The sequence below is a fragment of the Rhipicephalus microplus genome, chromosome 4 (genome assembly GCF_043290135.1).
Source record: "Rhipicephalus microplus isolate Deutch F79 chromosome 4, USDA_Rmic, whole genome shotgun sequence".
Taxonomy (NCBI): domain Eukaryota; kingdom Metazoa; phylum Arthropoda; class Arachnida; order Ixodida; family Ixodidae; genus Rhipicephalus; species Rhipicephalus microplus.
Window position 1 is genome coordinate 157,726,783 of NC_134703.1, and position 26,323 is coordinate 157,753,105.

The window sequence follows — 26,323 nt, forward strand, 5'->3', positions numbered from 1 at the left end:
CATAGCCACACCAGTGAGTTCGGAGCAAAGCTCATAGGCGTGGTAGACGTGTCGTGGCGATGTTATTGGCGCGTCTGGTTGTGTGACGTGAACGCATGAGCAAGCTTCCGACATTCTCTAGCGTGTGCTGCTTCTCGGGAAACGGTAGTCATCTCTGAAGGGTCCGGTTGATAAGGAAAAATGGTATCCATTGTTGATGATGGCTCGCGTCAATAAATAAGGAAGAGAGGCGAAAATTCTGTGGTGTTTTGCGTTGCAGTGTTGTAAGCATATGTCACGAAAGGCAGTAAGATATACCAATTTGACTGGTCGGATGAAGCGTACATGGCCAGCATATTCCCAAGTGTACAACTAAAACGCTCTGTCATCCTATCAGTTAACGGGTGATAGGCTGTGGTAGTGCGGTGTATGATGCGACACTCACTCAACAAGGCTTTGATGCATCGGAGAAAAAAACGCGGCCGCTGTCGCTTCGTAACTACCGAGGTGCTCCATGCCTTAAAACTAGGTTTTGCAGTATAAAACATGCAACGTCTTTTGCGGTAGCCGAAGGTAACGCAGCTGTTTCATCGTACCACGTTAGGTAGTCGATAGCGACAATGAGCCAGCGGTTGCTACTCGAAGTATAGGGAAGCGGGCCGTAAAGATCAATTCCGACACGATGGAAAGCTCGTGCTGGACATGGCAACGGCTGCAAGAGACCTGTGGCATGTTGAGTGGGCATTTTGCGTCGCTGGCACGTAACGCAAGACCTTACGTAACGGCGAACGAAACGGTACCTACCACGCCAGTAGTACCGCAGCTGCAAGCGAGTGTATGTTTTTAACACACCAGCGTGGCCACATTGTGGATCATCGTGGAACGTGGCGCAAATGTCAGAGCGCACATGTCGGCGATTGACGAGCAACCACTTACGGCCGATCGAGCTGTAGTTTCGGCGGTAAAGCAGGTTATCCCGAATAGCGAAGTGTCCTGCTTGACGGCGAAGCGTCCTGGAAACTGGAGCGGGCGTCTGGTTTGAGAGAAAGTCCAAAAGAGAATAAATCCAAGCATCTTTGCGTTGCTCGGAAGGCATGTACGAAATGCTGATGGCCAAGGCAGCACTGGTGGAGATAGGCGAGCCGACAGGCTCTGAAGCCAATGGCAAACGTGACAGAGCATCGGCGTCGGAATGCTTCCGGCCAGAACGGTAGATAACATGGATATCGAACTCCTGTAACCGCAATGCCCAACGAGCGAGCCGACCATTAGGATCTTTTAGTGAAGATAACCAGCAAAGCGCATGGTGGTTTGTTACAATATCAAACGGACGTCCATATAAATAAGGCCGAAATTTTCCAGTAGCCCAAATAATGGCGAGGCACTCTTTTTCAGTTAAACTGTTATTCTTCTCGGCTTTACTGAGGGTGCGGCTGGCATAGGCAACGACGTACTCGTCAAAGCCATCCTAGCGTTGGGCCAGTATGGCCCCTAGCCCGACACCAATAGCGTCCGTATGAAGCTCCGTTGGAGCAAACGGATCGAAATGTCGGAGTATCGGAAGCGTGGTGAGGAGCCTTCGGAGTTCCTGAAACGCATCATCACACACCTGCGACCACGCTGACAAATCAGAACTTCCGGCAAGAAGATTGGTCAAGGGGGCGATAATGGAGGGGAAATTGCGGACGTAGCGCCGGAAGTACGAACATAGGACAATGAAGCTTCGAAGCTCTTTGATGGTGGTTGTTTTGGGAACGCCGCAACTGCATTAAGTTTTGTAGGGTCTGGGAGAATGCCGTCCTTAGGAACCACAAGGCCGAGGATTACAAGTTTGCGAGCGCCGAAGTGGCATTTCTTCAAGTTAAGTTCAAGTCCCGCCATGAAAAGGCACGTAAGAACTTCTCGAGGAGGCTGAGGTGGGTCGCAAGTTCGCTTGAAAATACCACAATGTCGTCCAAATAACAAAGGCACGTTTTCCATTTCAGACCTTGCAAGATGGTATCCATCATTTTTTTTCGAAAGTGGCGGGCGCCTTGCAGAGGCCAAAGGGCATAACGGTGAATTCATATAGTCCGTCCGGTGTTACAAAGGTTGTCTTCGGGTGGTCACCCTCTGCCATGGGCACCTGCCAGTAGCCGAAGCGTAAATCTAACGAAGAAAAGAACTCTGCTCTTCGTAGGCAATCCAAAGCATCATCGATGCGCGGCAGAGGGTATGCGTCTTTGCGCGCTATCTTGTTGAGTCGGCGGTAGTCAACGCAGAACCGGATGGAGCCGTCTTGTTTCTTGACGAGCACAACCGGTGAAGCCCAGGGACTGTTGGAGGGCTCGATGATGCCACGTTTCAACATGTCGTCCACTTGTTCGTCGATGACACAGCGTTCAGCAGATGACACACGGTCCGGACACTGTCCTAGCGGGGCTTGTTGACCTGTGTCAATACGGTGAACGACCGCAGAGGTTTGGCCTAAGCCTGACCGGTCACGATCGAATGAAGAGCGAAAGCGGAGTAGAAGATTTATAATCTCTTGGCACTGAGTTGGTGCGAGCTCAGAGTCGATGGCATCCGAGAATGCGTCCAGAACATCAATAGGTGCGTTGGTAGGAGTGACGGCACAAATTAGGAGCGAAACCGTAGAATCGGGTATAGTTGCTGGAAGAATGCACTCTTAAGGTTCGTAGCTTCCAAGGCATTCTCCACGTAGTAGGGATGACGGGCTCTCCGAGGTATTGCACACACAAATGGCAGCGTGACCGTTGCAAAAAACGACGACGGCAAACGGAAGCATGAAATTTTGACGGCACGCAGATGTGACCGATGGCATAAACAACGCAGGCGATTTCGGAAGGGAGGCACACGACACCGAGACAACAACAGCTGAGAAAGGCGCAATGTCAACGTCAGAAGCATCAAACACTCTACACGAAGCGGCATCGTCAGGGTCATAGCACGGCACAGATAACGTGAGTTCGGAACGAGCACAGTCGACCAAAGCAGAATTTGACGAAAGAAAGTCCCACCCAAGGATAACGTCCTGCGAAGAACGGAATAAAACTACAAATGCGACGACGTACATCGCACTTTGAATGACGACTCGTGCAGTGCACAAAGCTGAAGGCTGAATATGATGGGACGTAGCGGTCTGAAAAGATAGGTCAATAAGTTGAGTGGTCACTTTCTTCAAGTTTCGGCACAGTTTCTCGCTAATTACAGATACGGCAACTTCAGTGTCAACACGTTCGTGCACCATAATGCCATCAATATAGAGTTCGATTTCGTTCGGGGGACAACAGTAAGGTCTTGAAATTTTCGCTGCCAACGCAATTCTTGCCTCTGAAACTGCGCCCGTCAGTTTTCCCCTCGCGGTGAGCTGTTGCGACGTAACATTGGAGAAATAGATCGACGACGAGGAGAAGGTGAACGGCTCTAGCCGGATGGTCGGCGACCGGGACGTACGTCTAGAGGTGGACTGGCAGGAACGGGATATCGCGGCTGAGTGGGCATGGTGGGCATGTAGTGTGAGGCCCCTGCAATGTCATGAGAAGGGAAGCTGTGACGACGGCAGTGACGAGCTACGTGGCCTGGGATGCCACATAAAAAACATATCGGCCGATTATCCGGAGTGCACCATTGGCTGACGGTAGGGAAACTGTTCGCTGAATAAGGTACCGCAAATGGTCGTGCTGGCGGCGGCGTCATATAAACGTTCTGAGCTGTTTCGTACACAGCCGGAGACGGGACGGTCAGCCAGCGGGCAGGTGGCGTCGGCGAATAAACCTGGCGAGTAGCTTCGTAGATGGCTGGAGACGCTGGCGCACGTGGCCGAGCAACTGCGGCTGCATACGTTAGTGGTGCGGTAGCAGCTGGTGGAGCCTGAGCTGGCGGCAATGCTTCGTCAACTTGCGATTGAATGACCTTGCGAAGCGATGGCGACAAGGGTGCCATCGTCTCAGTAGTTCTTGTGAATATAGATAGCTGCCAGACGACCTCCTCGCGTATGAATTGCTTTATGAGTGGCATCAACGCAGAGTGGTCGGCGATGGCATAGTGATAGTCGAGGGATGAGATGTCCGCGGTATCTTGAGCAGCGCAACGTGTAGAAGCGCGCTGCCTACGCAGCTCATCATAGTTTTGGCAGAGCTTAATCACCTCAGTGACCGTCTATAGACTCTTCGCAGCAAACATTTGGAATGCACCGTCGTCGATTCCTTTCTTGGTGTTTTTTATCTTGCCCGGCTCATCCAGAGTCGGGTTGACCAGCTCGCAAGGAAAGAGCACATCTTCGATGCAGCTCGTGAAAGTTTCATCTCTCTGTACTCTGCCCCGCAAGCACAGTTCAGCACGAAGGCGGCCGACAGCAGGATGGCCAAAGACTTCCGAGAGGGTTTCTGCCAATTCCTACCACGTACTGAAATCACCTTGATGATTCCTGTACCATAGTTTCGCTGCGTCGGTCAGGTAAAAACTCACATTTTTGAGCTTATCGGCTGCGTTCCATTTATTGTATGCGCTCACCAGTTCATACTCGGCAATCCAGTTGTCCACATCTTGGTCCTCTGTGCTACCAAATATGTGGGGGTCGCGCTGCCGGAGAGTGCCAGCGCAGAAGACAGGCACAGGCGCGAGATCTGGAGCAGCGGCCTGAGACGGCCTCGGATCAGTCATTGTAGAAGGTCGTTGGAGTGTGCGGCTGCGAAGTTCCAAGGTGAGGACCAAATGTATCCCAGCAATTCCACCACTTGAAACGGGTTGTTGAACAAGCAGGAGTTGACTCGGCGAACGAGAGCTTTATTTAGCGCAAGGGCTAACTGAACAAAAGCCTGAGATGTTGTTGTTGTGGTTTCCCTGTGCAAATGGCTCGTACCCAAACGAGGGGATTGACCGATTATAAGGTGAATTTGCCCTAAACTTTCAGCATTGTGTCATTCCTACAATTTTTTTTTTGTAACTTAATTTTGATTTGAAATACCAATATCAAGTTTGCAGAAAAAAAATAAGAAAAATTTTGAGACAGCAATTTAGCAAGAAAATCGTTTAGTCGCAGTGATGTATTTTTGAACGGCGAATAAAACATCCCTGTGGCTGAAACCCAGTGTAGAGGCTCCAAATGAAAGAAGATCAGGCTGTGATAGTTGCAAGCCCAGTCTTTGAAGAGGTGGTGCTAGTATGCTTTGCCTGAATAAATCGAAACGGCGACAATGTAATAAAAAATGGCTGATCGTTTCCTCTTGATTACAGTAAATGCACATAGGGGAATTCAATATGCCTGATCTATGCAAGTAAAAATTGAGGGAGGTAACGCGGCAACGAAATTTCGTGATGACAACTTCCATCATCCTTGATTTAGTCAGTTCACTGCGCCAGGGAAATAACAAGTGTTTGTACTCTGGAGAAGCCGTCAGTGCAGGGTCAGATAAATTTTGCCTGATTTTAAGTGTGCGAAATCGCGCCACCGTAATGTATACTGTATGAGGGAAAATAAGAATAATTGGTGTCGAAAGGGATGCCTTCGCAAGAGAATCAGCTATTTCGTTTAACAACAAACCTTTGTGCCCTGGTGTCCAGAATAAATGAATACTTCGGAGATGACAGGGGATCAACGATTTAAAAAGTTTCACTATAGGTGAGAGACCAGATGCGGACAGAGAAGAGCACACTGATAATGAATCAGTTATGACTGCTACAACTGGAATGGAAATATTTACCTTTCGCAAAGCTAACATTATCGCCATGAATTCAGCCAGAAAGACAGGAAGAAAGTCCGGTAAGCGAAGTGAAAATGACCAATCAAGTACGGGGCAATATATTCCAACGCCTGATTTTTCATGTGATTGAGATGCGTCCGTTGCTATAATGACATTTGTTGGCAGAGTACTTAAATGGTCCTGCAATAAACCATTTAAAATGCCTGTAGGTAATAGCTTTGCGTGAGTTGGGAAGATATCATGGTAAACAATTTCTGGAGAATTTTGTTGCTCAGTTAAAGGAATCAGATCACGAACGTGTACATTTAGGGGCTCAAGTAACGATTGAACAAATACTATTTGTGGTTTGGTAAATCTGGGCCAATGCACGGAGAAGAATAGGTCAGGATTGGAAATAAAAAATAATTTGTTCAGGGTTAAACGGTGCTTCATGTAGTCGTAAAAAGGTCTGCACAGTAAGAATGTTAAAGCGACATAATAAGGTTGGTATTCGTGCTTCAAGGTATAACACTGCATTTGCAGTATACTTTGGAAGTCCTAAGCAGAGCCGTAAAGCCTCTCTTTCCAACAGAACGAGCGGCCGAAGTTTGTAGGCTGGCGCACCAGAAAAAAGAATGCAGCCAAACTCCAACACAGGTCGGACATACATTTTATATATAATCAAAAGTGCCTTTCTTCTCATACCTGATCTGCAATCGCTCAACCTCCGCAATACCCCCATCGCGCGTACTGCTTTTGTCGCGATGTATTCAATGTGAGGGCGCCAATTTAGATGCTCATTATACATAACTCCAAGATATTTCAATGATTGCACTTGTGGGATATCTTGAAGCTTGTAATTAATAGATATGTGCACGGGATCTTTGATTGGAAAAACGAGAATAGCACATTTACCGGTATTGAGGTTCAACATCAATCCATCCAACCAATGTTCTATTTTATTAAGATATGTTTGCAAGATAGTGTAGAGACAGTGGAAGTCATGTGCCATAGCAAAGAAAGCAATGTCATCGGCATAAACATAGGTTTTCACTTCTGGATGAACGGGGATGGTACTAAGCAATATGTTGAATAAAACCGGGGAAAGTACTGACCCCTGAGGTACACCTCTGGTTTGCTTGTGCTTACAGGAAGAGAAACCGCCTTGATAACAATAGATTTCTCTTCTACTTAAAAATTCCGTCACCCATGCTACTATATAAGGTGGAAGTCCATGACTCCATAACTGATTAGTCAAGATAGAATACTCTACACTATCATATGCTTTACATATGTCTAACGTTACTAAAGCCGCAAAGTGCTTTTTGTGACGGGCAATATGAATACGACTTTCCAGATCTACATGTGCATGCCATATGGAATATCCAGATCTAAAGCCAATTTGGGAAGAACTCAACAGTTGTTTCTCGTTAATAAACCTAATTATACGACCATGAAGTAACCTTTCAATAAGCTTTACTACAGTAGATGTTAAGGCTATCGGTCGTATGTTGTCTAAATTATAAATTATAGCCTGCCCCCTGTTTCTTAAGCAATGGTATAATTTTCGCAATCTTCCATTCAGAAGGGATCCATGCTCTTCTAAGGGAATAATTGACGAGACCTAACAGATCATTCGGATATTCCCTGTGAAGTATTTTTAGCATCTATTTGTTATTCCATCGGGGCCTGGTGCTGCATTTGGCAATCTTTCCATAGCCTGATTTAATTCGGAAGTCGATATTTCTGTGTAGTCATAGATGGTTGTTGTGTAAGCCGAATTAGGAAAATGCGTTGAGAACCTGTTTTCTAATTCTTTAGCCAACTGATTCAATGATTCCTGTAGTTCCTGTGAGGTGTAAACTACTGAGTGAACGTTTCCTGGTATAGGGGTCTTCTTCCTACCACGAAGGAAGTTGAATAAAGCACGTTTGTTATTTGATTTAGACAGGTACTCGAAATGTTCTTGGTCATATTGCTCTTTCGCTCGCGATACAGTGCGTTTAAATGTTGCCGCAATGAACTGATAATCCTTCCAATTTTTTGGACTCTGATTACATATAAGTCTTTTCCATGCGGCTTTTCTTCTTCTATAATCTCGTGTGCACTCATCATTCCACCATCTACTAGGTTGGGCACTTTTGGATGACGACGAAGCGATTACAATTTCTGAAGTGTTCTTGGAGATTTTTAAAGCAGAACAGAGATTTCTGCCGAGGTCTTCATTTTGACCACTGGACACTGCCCTAATGTTGGAACGCAAGCAGTCTTTAAATTTTTTGTAATTGATCAATGTTTTCTTTGTCCTTTCAATAGATTTCACAGCACATGAGATTTCGAAGTATACAGGAAGATGGTCACTGTTTGAAGAGAAATCAATTGTTTTCCAAGACTTTATTGAAACACTTGGGCTGCAAAACGTGAGATCTAATACCGATCGTGTCCGTCCGCGAATAAAAGTAGGCTGTCTATCATTTAGGCAGGTAAGATTTTTATTAATCATCCAATCCCACAGAAGAGTACCAGAATGGTCTGTTCGAAATCCCCATGAAACATGATGTGAGTTGAAATCACCAGTCAGAAGGAAATCATTCTTGCAATTAGCTAAGGCAGTATCTAATTGTTGAGTATTATGCAAACCCGTTGGAAAATATGCGTTTATAAGTGAAAAAGGGTGGTGCCCGGGCAGACAGAGGTCTATTGCCAAAATTTCACAGTCTGTGGACATAAGCTGAAAAGCTATGCTCGCTGTGCGGCAAAATTTATTCGAGACTAGTATAATTAGACCACCTCCTAGTGATGGACGGTCTAACCGAAATGCTCTAAAATTGTTTAAATGATAATTCTTAACAGGGTTAAGCCAGGTTTCTTGTAATAAGATTATATCCGGATATAACTGATTAATTAAGCAAAGTAAGTCAGTAGAAGCAGAAATCAAAGACCTACAATTCCACTGTAGTACTTTCAAGGTATCTATGTTGACGTGCGAAACACTTCAGCAACGGCAGCTTCTAAAATACTCTCCTTAAAAAGTGCACTGGCATTTTCGCTGCCCTTTTTGGGTTTTGTGTTTGGGCAAGGAGATTTTAATGGAGATCCAGTGCGCTTCTGACGCCTGAAATCTTGGCATACGTCCATTTCATTCTGATCCTCCACGTGGGACGACGTAGAAGGTACGGACGAAATCGGGGTTTTCTCCTCGCGGGATTGTCGCTGTGGGGCTAAATTCGGTATAACTTCCACTGCACAAGGTGCCGACTTGGCCATCGGTACTGCTATCGCAGAAGCCAGCTGTGTCATCTGTGAGCAAAACACTTGAGAGATGCACTCACTCACGCTCGTAACTATGTGTTCCAGCGCTTTCGACATCGCCTTTTCTACTGCAGCCTCAATAAGATTAAAAATCTTCGTCTCACTTAGTTGTTCGTGCCTCGACGCGACTCCGGCATATCCAAAGGCTCTATCCTTCACAACTGTTATTGCTTCTCGCCGCGAGCAACGACGTCTGTCCATGATTTCTAGAAGTTGCGTTTCATTAGACCTTGCGGTGCAGTTCAGATAATATAAGGTGAATTTGCCCTATACTTCATAGCAAGTCTTCTTTTTCTACTCGAGCTCCATGCCCACTGCCCTCGTTACAAAGCAAATAAGAACATTGAATTGAGCAAGTTGTAACAAAAATGCAGCACTTTGCTTGCATCGCATACAGACAAAAAATACATTTCAGTTTTTGAATATTGGATACGGCTAAAAATCCCGCGGACCTGCCTCCACCATCACCGTCGGCTGTCGCATGGGATACAATCAGCGTACGTTAGGTTCAGCTTATAGACTATTACTAAAAAATTCCTTTCACTTCTCCGGTTTGTTCACATGAACCTGCTCAACTACTGGTGGCTCATTTAGCATGCATTGGGAGTAGCAGGAGATAAGCGGGCCCTGAAACAAGGAATCCCAGTAAAGGCGAAGATGAAAACATCACTGACGACTACGACGCTACCTAATGTGAATTCTGAGCGCTGCATCGTATTGGCGCAAGGTCAACTGTGTTTCACTGTTCGTGTTAGTGCTAGAAATGAACTACACCATAAATTATAACTTTTTGTGAACTAGGACAGTACTCACAAGGCCAATATTCGTTTTTATGTGGATTAACGAAATATTTGCTGCACGTCTGGAATGTGTTATGGACACTTCATTCATGCTGCATGTGGCTGATGACAATCAACCATTAAGGCTCACAACTTTTGCAGTGGGTGGGAAAGATTAAAGCACTCACTCAGTGTGCAATCAAGATTGAGTAGTTAGTAGTCGCTATTTTACTAATTTGCCACCCTATATTGCATATTTTTATTTCCTTCTCAAGAGCTAGCGTGACTCTATGGTGGAATACTCTACTGCCAACCAAAACGCTTCAGCTGAAATGTCATTGAGTCCTGGGTATCTTATTATATTTTTTCATGTCCATCGGCTACGCCACCGAGGGCAACAGCAACAGCGACGCCGCTCAAGGTGGTCGCGAGCACCTCGGAGCTGCGCTCTGAAATTAATGAGCACTGTGTGTAGCACTGTGTCATAGTGAAAAATCAACGATCCCAACACAGCATGGGCCGTGAAGTAAAAAAGTTCCAGGCATATGCTATAAGTTGTCAGATGTCTTGCATATCAAAATATACACAATAGCATGTTCGTGGAGGTTTTACAAACCTGTGTTTGCACCGTAGCCCACCATGGAGTACGACTTGCCAGAGCCAGACTGGCCGTATGCTAAAAGCGCGGCGTTGTATCCTTGCCACGCACTCCGCACAACTTCTCGGCCTAGGTCTTTGTACACGCGTTCCTGCGGGGAAAATCACGTATCAACTGAGGAACGAGGACATAGTATACGGCGTACGCCACATTCGCCGTGATATGAAAGAGATGAATAATAACATGAAAGAGACGATCAACAATGAGCGCTAAGTAGCCAGCCGTAATTTACTGAGTGAATACGATTAATAGCTTCAAGGCTCAATTAATCAGTTGTTATTTCAAGTCAGACCTTGTACTCTTTTGTTCATCATTTATATTTACGAATCGTCATCTAAAGAGTGCATTCGCATAGGCCAGCCATGATTTGGGCTCTTTTTTGCAGAGCAGCGTACCTGGTCGGCGTAGAGGGCTCCGTGCTCGTGCTCAGGATCGGGGGTGCAGTAGCCGTCGTCCAGCTGCAAGAAGCCGTCGAACGACCAGAAGCAGTGGTCGAAGGTGAACTTGCGCGGTTCGGAGGCGAAGCTCTGGCCAGGGCTCCAGAGCTGCGTCTCCTGTCCGCGCATGCGCACCAGGCACCGGGATCGTCTCTGTCGCTCGCGCTCGCTGTGCAGCCAGAAAGGTCAAGGAAACCGGTGCAACTTGAAGGAATGTAAGAATAGGCTAGTCGCTGATGAAACGTTGTAAACTTGCAGTGCGTGCAGCACTTGCGTGTCTGTGTTTTTTCTTTCTTTTTTTGTGCGCTAAAGTTTCCGCGTAAACGAACGTACGCCGGATACGTACACGGGGTATATATCAATTCATTTCAAACCAAACTTCTTTACCACTACATAATTGTGATTCTGGACTTGTGATAACAGAATTTATATGTGAAGAGAATTACTTACCCTTCAGCACTTCATTGATCAAGAACAGGGTCGCGTGACTGAAACCTTAATGTGAGTGGTGCGATTTTTTGGCGCCAGTTCTGTAGAGCTTGAGAGTTTGCTAGCAAATTAAAATGGTGTGATGCTTCTGCACATTTCGCAAGAATTGCACATCGTGGTAGAGTCAAGCGGGTTAAGGTTTATATTGTCACTGACAAACCGTCATATTTACTAAGCCGACTCACAACTTTTTTGTGAAATTTAAACGATGACCCCTCATTGCGTACATTTTCGTAAGTCAGGAAGGAAAAAAAAAGAAAGTGAAAATTTTGGGTGCACTAAGAAGTAGCTAGAAAAACGCCAGGCCTGCGTGAAAGGCGCAGCAAAGTCACAGCGAAAGCTAGAAGAGCGACCTTTCAGTGCCTCTTCTATACATTCTATAGGTAACTACTGGAATCACACTTGCTTGACACCCACTAGGGCATTATTATTAATTTTTCAGGTAATAAGCCGCCATTCGCTATGTTATTTTTTGTCATTCTTTTGAGAAGCGTGGTATCCGCTAAACACTAGCAAGAAATTTTGTGCCAATTGTTCCCGCAGTGCCTGACGACTGTTCAGAGAGGTCGAGTAAGACACGAGCACGGCTCGTAGCAACAACAGGAAGCCCCTTTTATTCGCCACTGCCCCCCTGCTATATACCTCACGTGAGGTGGTGCACGCATATCCCTAGCGCCATTCATTAGAGGGTCAACATAGCACTCAGCGTCCACTACAAAGTCTATGAGGAATCAAAGCTGAAGTGGGTATGCACCACAAGAACAAGCTTTTGTAATGTGTTTGACCATTGGACGGCCCACTCGTTACGCTATTGGCATTATGCGACGAGTGGTTGGCATTTTACTGTTTTAAAACGCTTTTTAAGTAGTATTAACGTGATTGTTTTCCCGACATCAAGCCTGCCTAAGGCAAGTTTGCCAACAAGTCCCAAGCACTGGCATGGCTCAGTGGTAGAATACTGGGCTAGCACACAGGGAACACTGGTTCCAGCCCCAGTGTATCAATGGTGCTGAATACTTTTTTTCAAATATCAGTTGATGTGGTTATGAACAGCGGTGGCGGCAGCAGCGGCAACGGACAACTGCGCGCGACCCGAGTGGTGATCTCGTAACAGCTTTCGCTGTGCAACATTCTGCTGCACATGCTCAAAATACTGAGTATAAGAATTCTGCTACAGGAGGTTGAAAGCAGTGGACAACAAGCCGGTCCGAAACACCACAGACGACCACGCAATATTGGCGCTTATGGAAGTGTTATGACAATTTTTACAAGTTCAGCATCATCTCATGAAGTCACTCGGTATCTCCTTTACAAAATTAACGAAAACCTAATGACTCCAGTTAAATGCTGGGAAAAAGCTCATCGACAACGTAAAAATATTGTGCACCCAGTGAAGTATAGCCAAAGTTGTGCTACGTAATATAATAAAGACAGGTCTGCCGACATACGCTCCGTCACACATAAAGCTACAGAAAAATATTATAACCTACGCGCGTGCAGGAACTCATCGATTATTGAGAGATGGCTTGCGAAAGCAGCTGATTGAAACATCGATAGGAAAATAGAGAGAGAGGGAGAGCCATTTCTTACGAACTTGGACGCGAAGCGCAGCAGAGGTAACCATGGTTACTAAAAGGTCTACAGGCACGTATACGCTGCTGCTTCTTAACGGCTTCTTGAAAGCCGTGCCTTTCACGTTTTCTATATACACCTGAAAAATCGATGGGGATGCAGCTGGCATGCTGCAATGCCCGAGTAACGTCCGTGAAAACGCGAGCATGGATAATCATCACGTTCAGTGCCTCATGGTGAATAACGTACTTACACCACAGTACTTAAGGATCTTTAGAGTATGAAAGTGTATAGGTTGCTACCGTAAGAAAGAATAATTTCTGCAACTGCAGGAGCCCGCTAGCCTCGAAAGCTGTTGAGAGTCTCCTTATTTCGTGAGGACCGTCAAAGTACGCTGCGCCACTGCTTCTAATTGTCCTGCTTTATTCACCAGACAGATTTCAGAGCACGTATCACTCAAAAAGCAACACTTGAAGCATCTGTTTAGTTGCACTTCACATCGCGACGTGTCAAGGCAGCGTTCTGATGAACGCGAGCAGGTGTATCACATCTTGGCATATATAGTTCTGCTTGCAGTTGCATGATGCAATTATAGCTGCAGCATTTCGAAGCATTGTTCTTCGGCAAGTTCTCCCAGCTCCAATACTAGAAAGACTGCGAGAAACTAACGGTGCTTTTAAGTGCTAGAGGAAAGTCAATCAGCGAAAGCATAGCGGAACAATTATATGACTTGTTTCACGTTCTATACTCAACCCTTTGAAGTCTTGCCAGTTATTATTTTATTTAATTTTGTATTCGCAAAGCTCCAGTGTTGTAAATAAAGAAGCAGCTGTCTGCACAATATAAAAACATCTTTACTGCGCATGAACTTACGGTCGTGCCAGACAGTTTCACAAAAGTTCAATTGAAGCTGTTTTTTGCGCCCTCTCCTATACCCCACCGTTGGTTTCTAAACCTTTTGGTTTATTCGAAATGGTAGAAAGATAATCATCTGGCCCTTTTATTTAGGCACACGAATACGCCCGCACTTCGTAAAAATATTTCTGTGTTGTTTTTGCAGATTTGGCTCCTCTAAATTTGCAGCACACGCAATGCACTAGGGCTTTGAATTGATGCTGTGAAGCTCAAACTGGTCTCCAAGCTGGTTTCAGAATCATGCCGTGTTTCACGAGACACCTCCGACTTTCTCTATAGTGCCCAAAGTCCCACACTATCCCGTTCGAGACAGTTAAATGTCCAAAATCTGTTCATGTCCGCCCAGTTATAAACTTGTTGTGATTGTATGGATGTGCAACAACGCGACTTTAGCTGTAATTGTACGCACTAATCAGTGCTGTGGTGGCTAAAAAAGCAAAGATGGGCTTTGGTCACATTAGCGGGGCTTCCGCGCAAAGTGGGACAACCTTTACGAGTACATCGTTCTCCTACAAAAGCTTCCGCTGTGAGCAGCATGAAGTCAGTTGAAGTACGACTTCAAGGAAACAAAGCAATATTAGATTTGTCTAGTATAAGCCCCCCTCCCCCCCGCATCCCTACGACTTCCTTCAAGTACCATCGGCTCACTGACTGTACCATGTATAATGATAATGAAAACTAATAGACAATAATGTCAGGGAAAGTATAAGAGTTCTTATCAGAAGTAATTGTAATGTTGAAGTGAAGAAAGAAAAGTGGACGAAAGGATGACTTGCCATCAACAGGATCCGACTGACAATGTCACGTTTCAATGCACTTACATACCTCGTAAAATGGTCGGGGGGGGGGGGGGGGTTAGCCGCTGTAGTACTTAGTTGGTAGAGCATCGGACGCGTTACTCGAAGGTCTTAGGTTTGGGTGCTGCTGGTGGCAAGTTATCTATTAATCCAGTTTTCTTTCTTCACTTTTACATTGCAATTACTTGTAATACCATTCCGTATACTTTCCTTGGAATTATCGACATTAAGTTTTCAATAGTAATGCGTCTAACAAAGAAAACGAGCCTTCAAGTTCTGTCTCTCTTTTTTATGGCGTATACAAAGCGACTCGGCATGTTATTGCAATATCTATCTATCTATCTATCTATCTATCTATCTATCTATCTATCTATCTATCTATCTATCTATCTATCTATCTATCTATCTATCTATCTATCTATCTATCTATCTATCTATCTATCTATCTATCTATCTATCTATCTATCTATCTATCTATCTATCTATCTATCTATCTATCTATCTATCTATCTATCTATCTATCTATCTATCTATCTATCTATCTATCTATCTATCTATCTATCTATCTATCTATCTATCTATCTATGTATTCGCCTACGTCTGGGTGCTCTCGTAATTGCCTCCTTAACTGGCGTTATTCGTTTCCGCATCAATACGCCAAACGACAATTCTTCAGCTTCCTTTGTACAAAAGTGGCATCGGTGCCGTAACAGAAAAAAAAGCTGAAGTTTAGACAACAGTGTCGTCAACGTAGCTGGGGCTGCATAACGAACTGTCCTTGCGTGTTCCGTATTGCATTTTGGCCATCATTAGCGCTGCGTGATTGATTTTTCAGCCGGTTAGTCAAGTTACGAGTCAGAAGCCCCAACTGTGGTGCCGTCAAAAGAGTCCATATTTTCGTATTTGCGCTAATTATTAAAAAATAAACAGAATAGGCTCCACTGAAAGGCGGAATAGCCGGCGAGTGGCCCTGTCACAAACGGAATAGGAAAAATGGCGGTGCCGGCTGAGCCAGCGACCTTCGCCGTGGCTATAGTGAACTGGAACCATAGCTGGGGCGTTTTCCTTTTTGAAGGCGGCTTACAAGAAGCCCCGACGTCAGAAATAGGTGGTTGGAAACGCGTTTGACATACCAGACGATGCGTTTCAGCGACACTTTCGCCAGACGGCAGAAATGGTGTTGTGATTGTGCAACGAAGATGCCGATGAACTCACGGCTAACTGCACTATCGGTGGAGCGCCAGGTATTCTGCGCCCTGCGTTGTTGCGCCACCGGGTCCTTACAGGCGAGGAGATCGTAGCAGTGACGCTGCCCGCGGTCAGCAATTGTGTGCTACGATGGGCTCAAGCGATCGTCAACGCCGGCACCCGCAACAAGTGGGTTCGCTTCCCGAGGACTGAGGAATTCCTTCGGTTTGGACCTCAACCCGGCGTGATTGAATGCTTTAACAGCAGCTTCGTCGCAGTGAGGAGCGAGCACAAGGCGGCCTTCTGAGCCAAAAAAGGTTATTTCTTCCTCATCGTCATGTTCGTAAGTAGCGGTGTTCCCACTTTCTGATGCAGGTTTTTATTTTTTTCGCAGTGAAACGTAACTCATAGGGATCTTGGTTTTTCCAGATATGCGACATCGACATGCGGATCCTCGCCGTGGACCCACAGCGACCGGGCTCGGACCCCATTACTTCCTTCTGCGTGGGTCAGAAAACCCGATTGGTGACAGGTAAATCCATTCTCCTTGTTTTACGTGTGATGCAAGTTTATTGTATATCAAAAGCTTTCCTCGTGGCATTGATGAAATTCCAGGGCACTGATGCCGTATGTTACCGGTCCACGATCTCTCAGATGCGGCTTTGCTGCTGCAGTATTGTCGTCACGCCAACCTGATTATAGTAGTCATGTTTAGCATAATACTGGTCAATGTCAGGCTAGGCAGGTATCGCACATTCTATTATGTTTATTCTATAGTCAACGAGCCGTCAGTGATCCTGGTCATTTTAGCAGTATTTACAACAAAATAAATTTCTGAAACTGACGTTGGTTACTCCCTCGAGCCTTGCCTTATGGTCCCGGTGAAAGGTCATCTTCACAAAGATATAGTGCAAAAGGCAAGTACGCTGCCTAAATGCCTTCCGTAGTCAAGCGTTCGACAGGGCTACTAAAGAGCCACTTTTGCGGCTTTCATCAGTACCCTACCCTCCACTACTCACCAGAACGTTGTTACATCATTGTTTCTGCATGTGCAGTATTTCACACTACATTTCTGTTGAAGGTGACATAGGTGTTGACAATTTCAGCTATGACAGTGATAATGAAAACCGCGGGCACGGAAGCTGTATCGATGATGTCACCCAACCTCTATTTAGACGGGGAAGGTGAGCAACACTTAGTTTACCTGCATGGGAAAGCTGTCCACAATGGTGTTATCAGCTTGTTTGGCACGACAAGGCAGCAACACCTGCAGTACTTAAAAAGGGTGTGCAGGTGACTGCACGGCCTGCACCAGACACAGCATTGTTAAACTATTTGTGCTGCGTTGCGAAAGCTTGACTATCTGTGATTCTTTAATGTCCATCTAAAATGAATAAACCGATTCTTCTGCTATGCTTTCTCCTCGTGTGGTCTCGCAACAATTCTTGACAACAGCAATGGGAAACATGTCCACAAATTTAATAGTGTGACAGCTTGTCAGTTGCCATGGTGTTTCCAGAAAGTTAGGAAATACTTGTGAAGCAGCAACAGCGTAGCCCACTCACTGAGAAGAAACCGCTTCAGTTTTTTTTTAGTTATACTTATTGCCTGGGTGTTTTTTTAGCTGAATCAACGACGTGATTATGAGGCACACTTCGCGTCTTTGAAAACACCTCAGGTTCCTTAATGTGCATCTAAATGCTACGTAGGCCTCTTGAATTCTGTCACCGTCGAAATACGACCTCGCAACTTCAATCATGCCCGTGTGTTCCGCAGAAACAGTCAAGCACTCGATCCACTTTACAGCAGTATCAGTTTTGTTGCTGCTGCCATCCTGCAATCACCAACGATTATTCTCATTAGCTTCCCCATGCTTGGTCGCCATCTTTTCGCCTCCTGTTTGGGCAACGCACACCCACTACGCCCAGTGACCTTCCGTCTCACATCCAATACACCTTTCCTCTGGAACGGGACAACCGACGCTGAAACACATCGTCTGATATTTCAAGTACATTTTGCTCAATTTTAAATGCTATAGTAATCTGAAAGAATAAGTACACAGTTTTTTTTCAAGCTGGTACTTTGTTATAAAAAAGTATTTCACTTATGCTGAAGCCCTTTCTTTCAGTAAAGAAGTGCACATATTGAAACCACAGTGTCAAGTTGTCAAAGCATTACTCGCATTTCTTACTTTGCAGACATTACAAGACACATCTAGTTGAATGAAACACTGGATGACATTGGTAACTATTGCTATAACGCAAATATACATGATGCCAGGCTTGTCTTAGAAAATGATGGCAAGTGATATGTGTTGCGTGCATCATTTCAGAAGGGTGATGGGCTCATGTAAAAGTACCGTGTCAACACACCAACACACTACTGCGAAAAGTTAATTGTTGAACAAAATTATGCTCCTCACTTGTCGTACTGAAAAGCTGAATTACAAGTCAATGAACTTATAGAAAGATAAGTTTAGAGAAAAACAATGATGATGCCCTAGGTCGCTGTGGTGTGGGTGGCAGCAAAAGCTTAGGAACTCCAGGCACAACAACAGCCACGGTAGCACAACGCAGGCCCCACACTCTATTCGCAAGGTCTAGATGATGCAGCTAGACAAAATGACGTAACTTATTGTAGACGCCATTATGCAAGAATATGCAGGGAACACAACTAATGCATTACCTGTTCGAATCAGACGGGCAGCTAGATGCAGCACTTGTCAAAATAGGAAAAGCCAACTTTCGTTTTTACCATTTCAAAACACAGTTCAATCCTAAGAAGTCAAACAGCTCGGTTTCAATTGGCTTCTTCCTAACGGCGCAAGTATCTGTAAGTATTAATGCTAATACTCTTAAGTATGACGTTTCACTTTAGACTCATCTACATAGCAGAGAGATTGCACTCCTTGTGAGGCGTTCAGCATAAATCCATTAGCATGTCAATAATCAATTTATCAGTAGCAGCAGTAAACACAACAACAAAGTTGTGGGGAGTACGTAACCTATGTCGTTAAGACGCTGCATCAATCTCAGCAAACCAGGGATGTTTCTTGTATGTTCTTTCAAAAAAGTATGTTCTACCGGTACGTGGTAGGCATTGGACCATTTCTCCAGCTCTTTTAACTCGGCAGTCATCAGGAGAAGCCGTAAATTCCTAATGGTTGTCCGAAAATCATGCAAATGTTTTGTGTTTTGTGCTTAGTGAATTACAGCCTTGACACAGTGGTGTCTGAAAGGTTGGCTGCAATGTGCGACAAGTGTTGCAATGACCACTTAAAATCTCATATTGTGGTTCTGTGATGAATACCATTATTCTGTAACACATATTGTCCCTTTTCTTAGACTATGATTATGTTTGCAATAAGCTGGGACTATGAAAGTGGTCTACTTTGCATAGTACCAGTTGTCATTCTTTGTTATCTATATGTACGGTGCATTGGTTAACTATATATAAGTTCACTGTATGCCCCAAATTATCTTTTCATACCAATAATACAAGCCAAATAAATAATCAGGTGATTTCTGACATACGCTAAGTATGCACGTCATACTTGTTTCTTCGATCGACCTGCTGCATGAACAACGTGTGCACAGGATAAAGCACTAAGCTAAATAGTATAAACTTTCAAAACACAGTGCATCAAGCACATTGATACTGTGTGCCGTGCTCCTCTGTCAACAGCGCTCGTAACTTGCCGAAGAACTCGTTACACTTTTGCTCCATAAGCACAAAAAACAGGCCCGTCGCTGCTGCCGGACAACCTAACAGGCGGATTCGTAAATGTTTTCCCCTAGTTTTCTTCTCCGTTCACGTCGCAACGCGGTAATTCAATTGCGCAGCACATGTACAAATCATTAGCTGGATACAAACAATTAAGCTAATCAAATCGAATTGTTAAATCATCGCAAACAAAACACTGTGGCCTGAAGAATATCAACTTTGTAAATTGGGGTACAGAATTTTTATGGGAGGTTAATACGATTTTACGAATATGTCTGGCTAGTTATGAATAATTGAAACATCCTATTGTGTACTTCGTCAAGCGCTTTCCTCCACAAACACATGGCACATACCAGTAAACCACGGGCCGCGGTATGTGTGCAAGAGCCACAGGTTGTTCAGAGTTTATATCTACCCTAGAAAGGCAAAAACAGACAGTAGTAATTTAAATGTGGAAACTATAAGAAAAACTGACATCGGCAGCGTAGAACTGACGAATGCGAAGAGCAAATAACAGGGTCCCAGCAGTAATTGAAATCAAGCATTCTGCGTGGCAACCAAAGTATTCTGCCACAGAGCCATGCCACGTCGCGCAACTGCTTTGAAAAAAAGACCATATTCAGGAGTAATATTAGTGAAATGTCCCTTGTGGTTGTAGTCCTGGCAATTTATTTTAATAATATTATACACGTGTCAATATGGCGGAAGGCGTGACGTCGGGTTAACGTTAATTCAATACCAGAGCACCATTCACTGACATTGCGTACGAAGCACCAGCCTGGGCTACCATAATCGAAAGCACAAGTACTATATTAGGTTATCGTTGCTGTGCGCATCGTTACAGAACTGTATAGAACTGGTTATGTGAAACATTCGTCACTTTTCAGCCTATGTCTGCGCGTAATACACTTCTACGAATGCTTCAGCATACTTTAATAACATTTCACTCAATAAAAAAAGAAAAAAATACAGTTCAGTTACCTTTTATCCACAAGCTTCGCATAACCTTGATTTTCTTGGTACATGGAATCTGCTAAGTTTTTTTATGATGTTTATTTGTATACGTGTGAAAACAGCCATTATATGTTTGCACAGCCTGAAGAATTTACGTCTAACGAGTGTGCATATGTTACTCATGCACTTAAAACTTTATGTTGCGAGTGTTAGCTGATTACTTACGCTGAGTCCCAGGATAGGTCCAGATATATCTGACCGAGGCACCCACTATACAATACGTCGTAGATATTTTCTGATTAGCTGGCCAACTTAGCTCGTGCTATGTCGCACATTAGAACTTGCTACTGTCGGGCATAAGTCATGAAGTCTTGGGAATTCATGTCTCTTGTTTCTATCGTTTGTTTATTTACAATTTCTCTGGGTGTAGGTTAACCTCAGGAGTTTGGCAGAGCGAACTCTCATTCCTACGAACACAGGTTTTTTTCGGCCATTTTGAACTTATCCACAAGAGTGGCTTTTGTGGGAGAAGTTAACAGTATACTGATAGCGTATTTCTTGTTCAGCGCATTTGTAGTCATCTGCCCTTTCAAAGACAATTGTTCACCAAATACTACACATATATACATGGTTAACGCTACCGGCGGCACTTGGGTGCATGATCTCTCTCTTAATTGAATTGTCGAATTTAACGGCCTTCAAATATAGTTAACCTTATGACAACCGTGAGATGCCTGTGTGTTTGTTGTGATTTCCATGTGTGGTGTGGAGCAATGACTTCTCTCCCCCTTCCTACGCAAAGTCTCTATCAGGGCGCGCTAGACGGATATCCGCCATGGACACTTGATTGATTGATTGATATGTGGGGTTTAACGTCCCAAAACCACTATATGATTATGAGAGACGCTGTAGTGGAGGGCTCCGGAAATTTTGACCACCTGGGGTTCTTTAACGTGCACCCAAATCTGAGCACACGGGCCTACAACATTTCCGCCTCCATCGGAAATGCAGCCACCGAGGCCGGGATTCGAACCCGCACCCTGCGGGTCAGCAGCCGAGTATCTTAGCCACTAGACCACCGCGGCGGGGCCTGCCATGGACACTGTCACACCCGCACGTCCCACTGCCGTAATTAAGTGGCGCGTTCCAGTTATCCGCATTGCGTCACACCATAGTCGTTCCCGCGAAACGGGCCTGCACAATCGACGGTATCGACGCGGAGAAAGGCCGCGCTCAAAACATGCGTGTTACGACCGCCAGGTGCTCGAAACATGCACCCGTAGCGCAGGCACGGTCAACGCTTCGGTGTTGCGTGTTTCGCGAGAAGCGGGAAAATCCCTACACGCTGGTGTCGTCGCCAGCAGTCGATGGGCACGCGCACCTGAGCGAAGAGCGCGCATTGATTGGGCGGCATTGGTCGGACGCTCGTTCCGCACATTCTCTCAATATCGGTGTGGTTCTCGCAGCTGAAAGAAAGAAATTTCGGCAAACGACACTGTGTGCGCAGACGATGACTGAATGATGCTACATTATCATACTACAGGCAAGCTTGTTTCTCCCCATGTCGCTGTGTTTCGGAACAAATGACGGTGTGCCCGGTCAGAAGCACCTTTTTTATGCCGATTCTGTGGCCTACTATCACCTAATTGATTATGGGGAGCCATGCGGGAAACGTTAGGCGTGGTCGTATGCATGCTTAGGTGAAAGTGACCTAATCAATTGAGAGACATAACGTTAACCTCTGCTGAAACAAAAAAAAAGAGTGGTTCAGAAAGGTTCTGTACTCTGGCGCGCAATACGACGTCATATGCCTCTAATCAAGGCCGAAGGCGGGACAGCGCAACTGATCGAAATGGCATTGCCACACAGTGTGACCTGTTGTTTCTGTTGTTCACCTTTTGATAGTGGCGCATAGGCACCTCGGGGGATTGGCCAAGAATCGAGTGGTTTTAAAAATTACTGTTCAGATTTGGAATGATGGAGGTATAACAGAAAGATTACCGATAGCCTAGGAAAGTGTGGTGCCTAATGTAATGCATACAAATATATACATTAATGAATTTATTCTTAGAACAGAGCAAACTTCTGATTTTATATGTATATAATTATGTGGACTTGTTAGGATAATGGAACTGGTTAATTAGTCAACCTATTAGCTTCATCAATGTAGTCCCTGACGGCCGCGCATACTGTCGCATTAGAGAAGCCAGAAATGGAAGCTACAAAAGACAAAATGACAGGCACAGATAAGTCCATACCAAAACCATGTAAAGGTATTTCTAAACGGGACTTTTGTAATGTGTTAAACCGCCTGCAGGTAAAAAAGAAATAATCTATTGTTTCCAGTTCATCACAGAACGCGCACAGTGGCGAGGGTGCCTGAGCAGACCTGTATTTATAGAAACTTAGATTTTGTACCCAGCAACGGAGCCTTGTGATAGCTACTTCTTGTTTACAAGTGCGGCGAAAGTCTCTTTGCCAGGGATATAATAAATGGCGATATTCTGTAGAGTTTGTTAGTGTTGAACCTTTAAAGACTTCCATGAGCGTACGTCTGTGGAATCGAGCAGCAGTCACATAAGCGGATGATGGACAGAGCGGTAGAATTGGTTTGCTGAGTGACGACTTAGCTAAGGCATCGGCTATTTCATTTAGAAATAAACCTTTGTGTCCAGGCACCCAAACTAATCGTACTTTTCTCAAATGCGTAGGTACTAGTGCACGGAACGCCTTTGTTATTTGATTAGAGCATCAACAGAAAGTGCCGCACAGAGAGATATGGAATATGTTATTATGACAGCTGATGTGATTGCTGTATCTAACATGCGTAAGGCGAGCACCATTGCCAGAAATTGAGCCACACAAACGGGTATGATCGGGTAGTCGAAGGGAATAAATCCAATCTAAAATCGGGCTGAACATACCAACCCCTGACTTTTCGTCATATTGCGATGCGTCTGTAGCAATAATAACGTTCGTTGTAATATTGCGCAGGTGATCTTGTAGTAAACCATTGAAAATATTATGGGGAAGTAATTTGGCATTATTAGGAAAAATGTCGTCAAATTTAATTTCCACTGAGGCTGAATTATCACGACTCGGCATGATTGTACGTTTAGAGGCTCCAGTAAATTTTGCACAAATATAATTTGTGGGTTGTGAAATAGCGGCCATCTAGCACCAAAAAATGATTCCGGGGAGGAAATAAAGGCTGTTTCTGAATGTCGTAATGGTGACTCATAAATTCTTAAGAATGTCTGAACCGCGAGAAGGCGAATTCTGCAAGAAAGCGGAGGGACCCTCGATTCGAGATACAACACATTGTTAGCAACTTTTTTGGGAAGGCCAAGGCATAAGCGCAAAGCTTCTCTTTCGAGAAAAATTAGAGGCCGCAACTTGTAAGCTGGAACTCCAGAGAAAATTACACAACCAAATTCCAAAATGGGACGAACGTACACGCGATATTTCATTACCAATGTGGCTCTTCTCATACCTATGCGGTAGTTGCTTAGCCTACGTAATATGCTAATGGCCCGCACACCTTTTCCGGCGATATATTCGATATGAGGTCGGCAGTTAAGTGATTTGTGACAAATTACTCCAAGGTATTTAACAGATTCCACCTGTGGTATATCCTCATGATGGTAAGACAGAGAGATGTTCACAGGATATTGCAGCGGGAAAACAAGGAGGGCACATTTACTCGGATTAAGTAGAAAGCAGTTGCCATCAAGCCAGCTCTCCAATATATTAATGTAAGTCTGCAGCCGTTCATATAAGGTCTGAATGTTATCTGCCATTGCAAAAAATGCGATATCGTCTGCATAAACATAAGTTATTATATTTTGTTTACGTGGAATGGTGCTCATTAGTAAATTATATAGCACCGGGAAAAGCAATGATCCTTGCAGTACTCTCTTCGTTTTGGTAAGAGTAGATGATTAAAATCCATCTTTGAAACAATAAAATTTCCTGTCTGCAAAAAAATTGTGAACCCACGCTACGATGTATGATGGAAAATCAAGGTATTCTAATCGATCTATCAAAATACAGTGCTACACGGCATCATATGCTTTAGCGATGTCTAAGGTAACTAAAGCTGCATATTTCTTATGTAGCCGAGCTAATTGAAGATGACTTTTTAAATTAACGTGGGCATTCCAAGTTGAACAACCAGCCCTGAACCCAATTTGACAGGGGCTTAGAATTGACCTCATGGTAATAAGTTCATTATTTCGTATATTGATCATTCTTTCAACCAATTTCACTAAGTTTGATGTCAGTGTGATCGGCCTTATGTTATCCAACATGTGTGCTTCATTTTCATTTTTCAGCAACAATACAATTTTAGCAAGTTTCCATTCTGAAGGTATTCATGCGTTTCCTAACGAATAACTCACTAGATCTAGCAAAAGATTAGGCGATTCCTGGAGTAAACATTTCAACATAGAGTTCGTAATTCCATCTGGTGCAGGAGCCGTCCTCGGTAAGCATCAAACTGTCTGACTCAATTCAGCTAAAGAAACTTCTGGAAATTCATGTAAGTTTACCTGAATGGACTGAATATCCCAAAAATTAGCACTGAAGCGGCGTTCTAAACCTTGCGCTATGTCTTCTAGAGAGGTGTTTATTTCTTGCGGCGTCAAGACACATGACTGCAATGTTAAAGGTGCTTGCAGTACCTTTCTTGTCCGAAGATAAGCGAACAAAGCACGCTTATTTTTTGGTTTAGAAAGATAATCAAAACGTCTACTGTCGTATTCTTCTTTCGCGCGGTTCACTGTATGCTTAAATACGCCAGCAAGGAAATGATAGTCCTTCCAGTTTGTTGGGCTGTGATTATGAAGAAGTTTTTTCTAAGCGGCTTTTCGTCTTCTATAATCGCGCGTACACTCATCGTTCCACTAACGAGAGGACGATCGTTTATTCGATGGAATGGAAAATTCGGATTTTTTTCTAGATCCCTCCAGCATTGAATCAATCGTAGATGCAATCTCCTCAGTACTGGCATTTCCAAGTTTGGAAATGGAGGAACAGAGGCAGGCTTGAAATTTGCTATGGTTGATATATGTGCGTTTTGGTTCATCTAAAGTTATTGTTGGGAAGTAATGTCAAAAACTAAACGGAGATGGTCGCTGCTAGTTGCCGAATCCAAAATAGCCCATGAAAAAACTTTGATTGCATTGGAGCAAAACGTTAAATCCAATACTGAGCGAGTCTGACCTCGGACAAATGTTACATGACCTTTATTCAGACACGAGAAGTTGTGGTCAATAGTCCATTCCCACAGCCGCCTACCACAAGAATCTGTCCTTATACCCCAAGACAAATGATGTGAATTAAAGTCTCCTGTGAGTCCAATTTCTTTTCTACATGCTACCGAAACACTGTCAAGATAACGCGTTCTTTGCACACCGGAGGAGAGTAACAATTTATAAATAAAAAAAGAGTGGTATCCGGGGAGATACAAGTCTAATGCTAAGATTTCACAACCAGAGTTCAACGTTTTGAAAGAAATTTTCGCCCTATGGCATTATTTACTTGATTCAAGGATCAATAACCACCACCACGTGATGGGCAATCTAATCGAGAAGAACGAAAACCTGGAAGATGGAAATTTTTATCTGGTGTGAGCCAAGTTTCTCAGAGAATTATAATATCAAGATTAAAACTATTGCAAAAGTAATGTAAGTCTGTTGAGGCTGCGAATATAGAACGGCAGTTCCACTGTAGTACCCTCAACTGACCTATGGTGTTGAGCGCACCGCAGAGGCGAATGTCGCGCCCTTGTTAGCATATTCACGCAAAATAGCTGATTCATTACGTTTCGATTTGG

At 44.3% G+C, this 26,323-nt stretch overlaps 1 protein-coding gene across 1 annotated transcript in view; it reads right to left on the reverse strand.

Moving 5' to 3' along the window:
* The window catches only part of LOC142814441 (kinesin-like protein KIF28), a 140,769-nt gene that overhangs the window by 78,010 nt on the left and 36,436 nt on the right, over positions 1-26,323 (reverse strand). Inside the window, exons 2-3 of the mRNA XM_075893201.1 lie at positions 10,808-11,018; positions 10,371-10,503 (exon numbers count right to left, since the gene is read on the reverse strand). Of these exons, the coding sequence (XP_075749316.1) occupies positions 10,371-10,503; positions 10,808-11,018 (344 nt within the window). The remainder of the gene's footprint in view (positions 1-10,370; positions 10,504-10,807; positions 11,019-26,323) is intronic.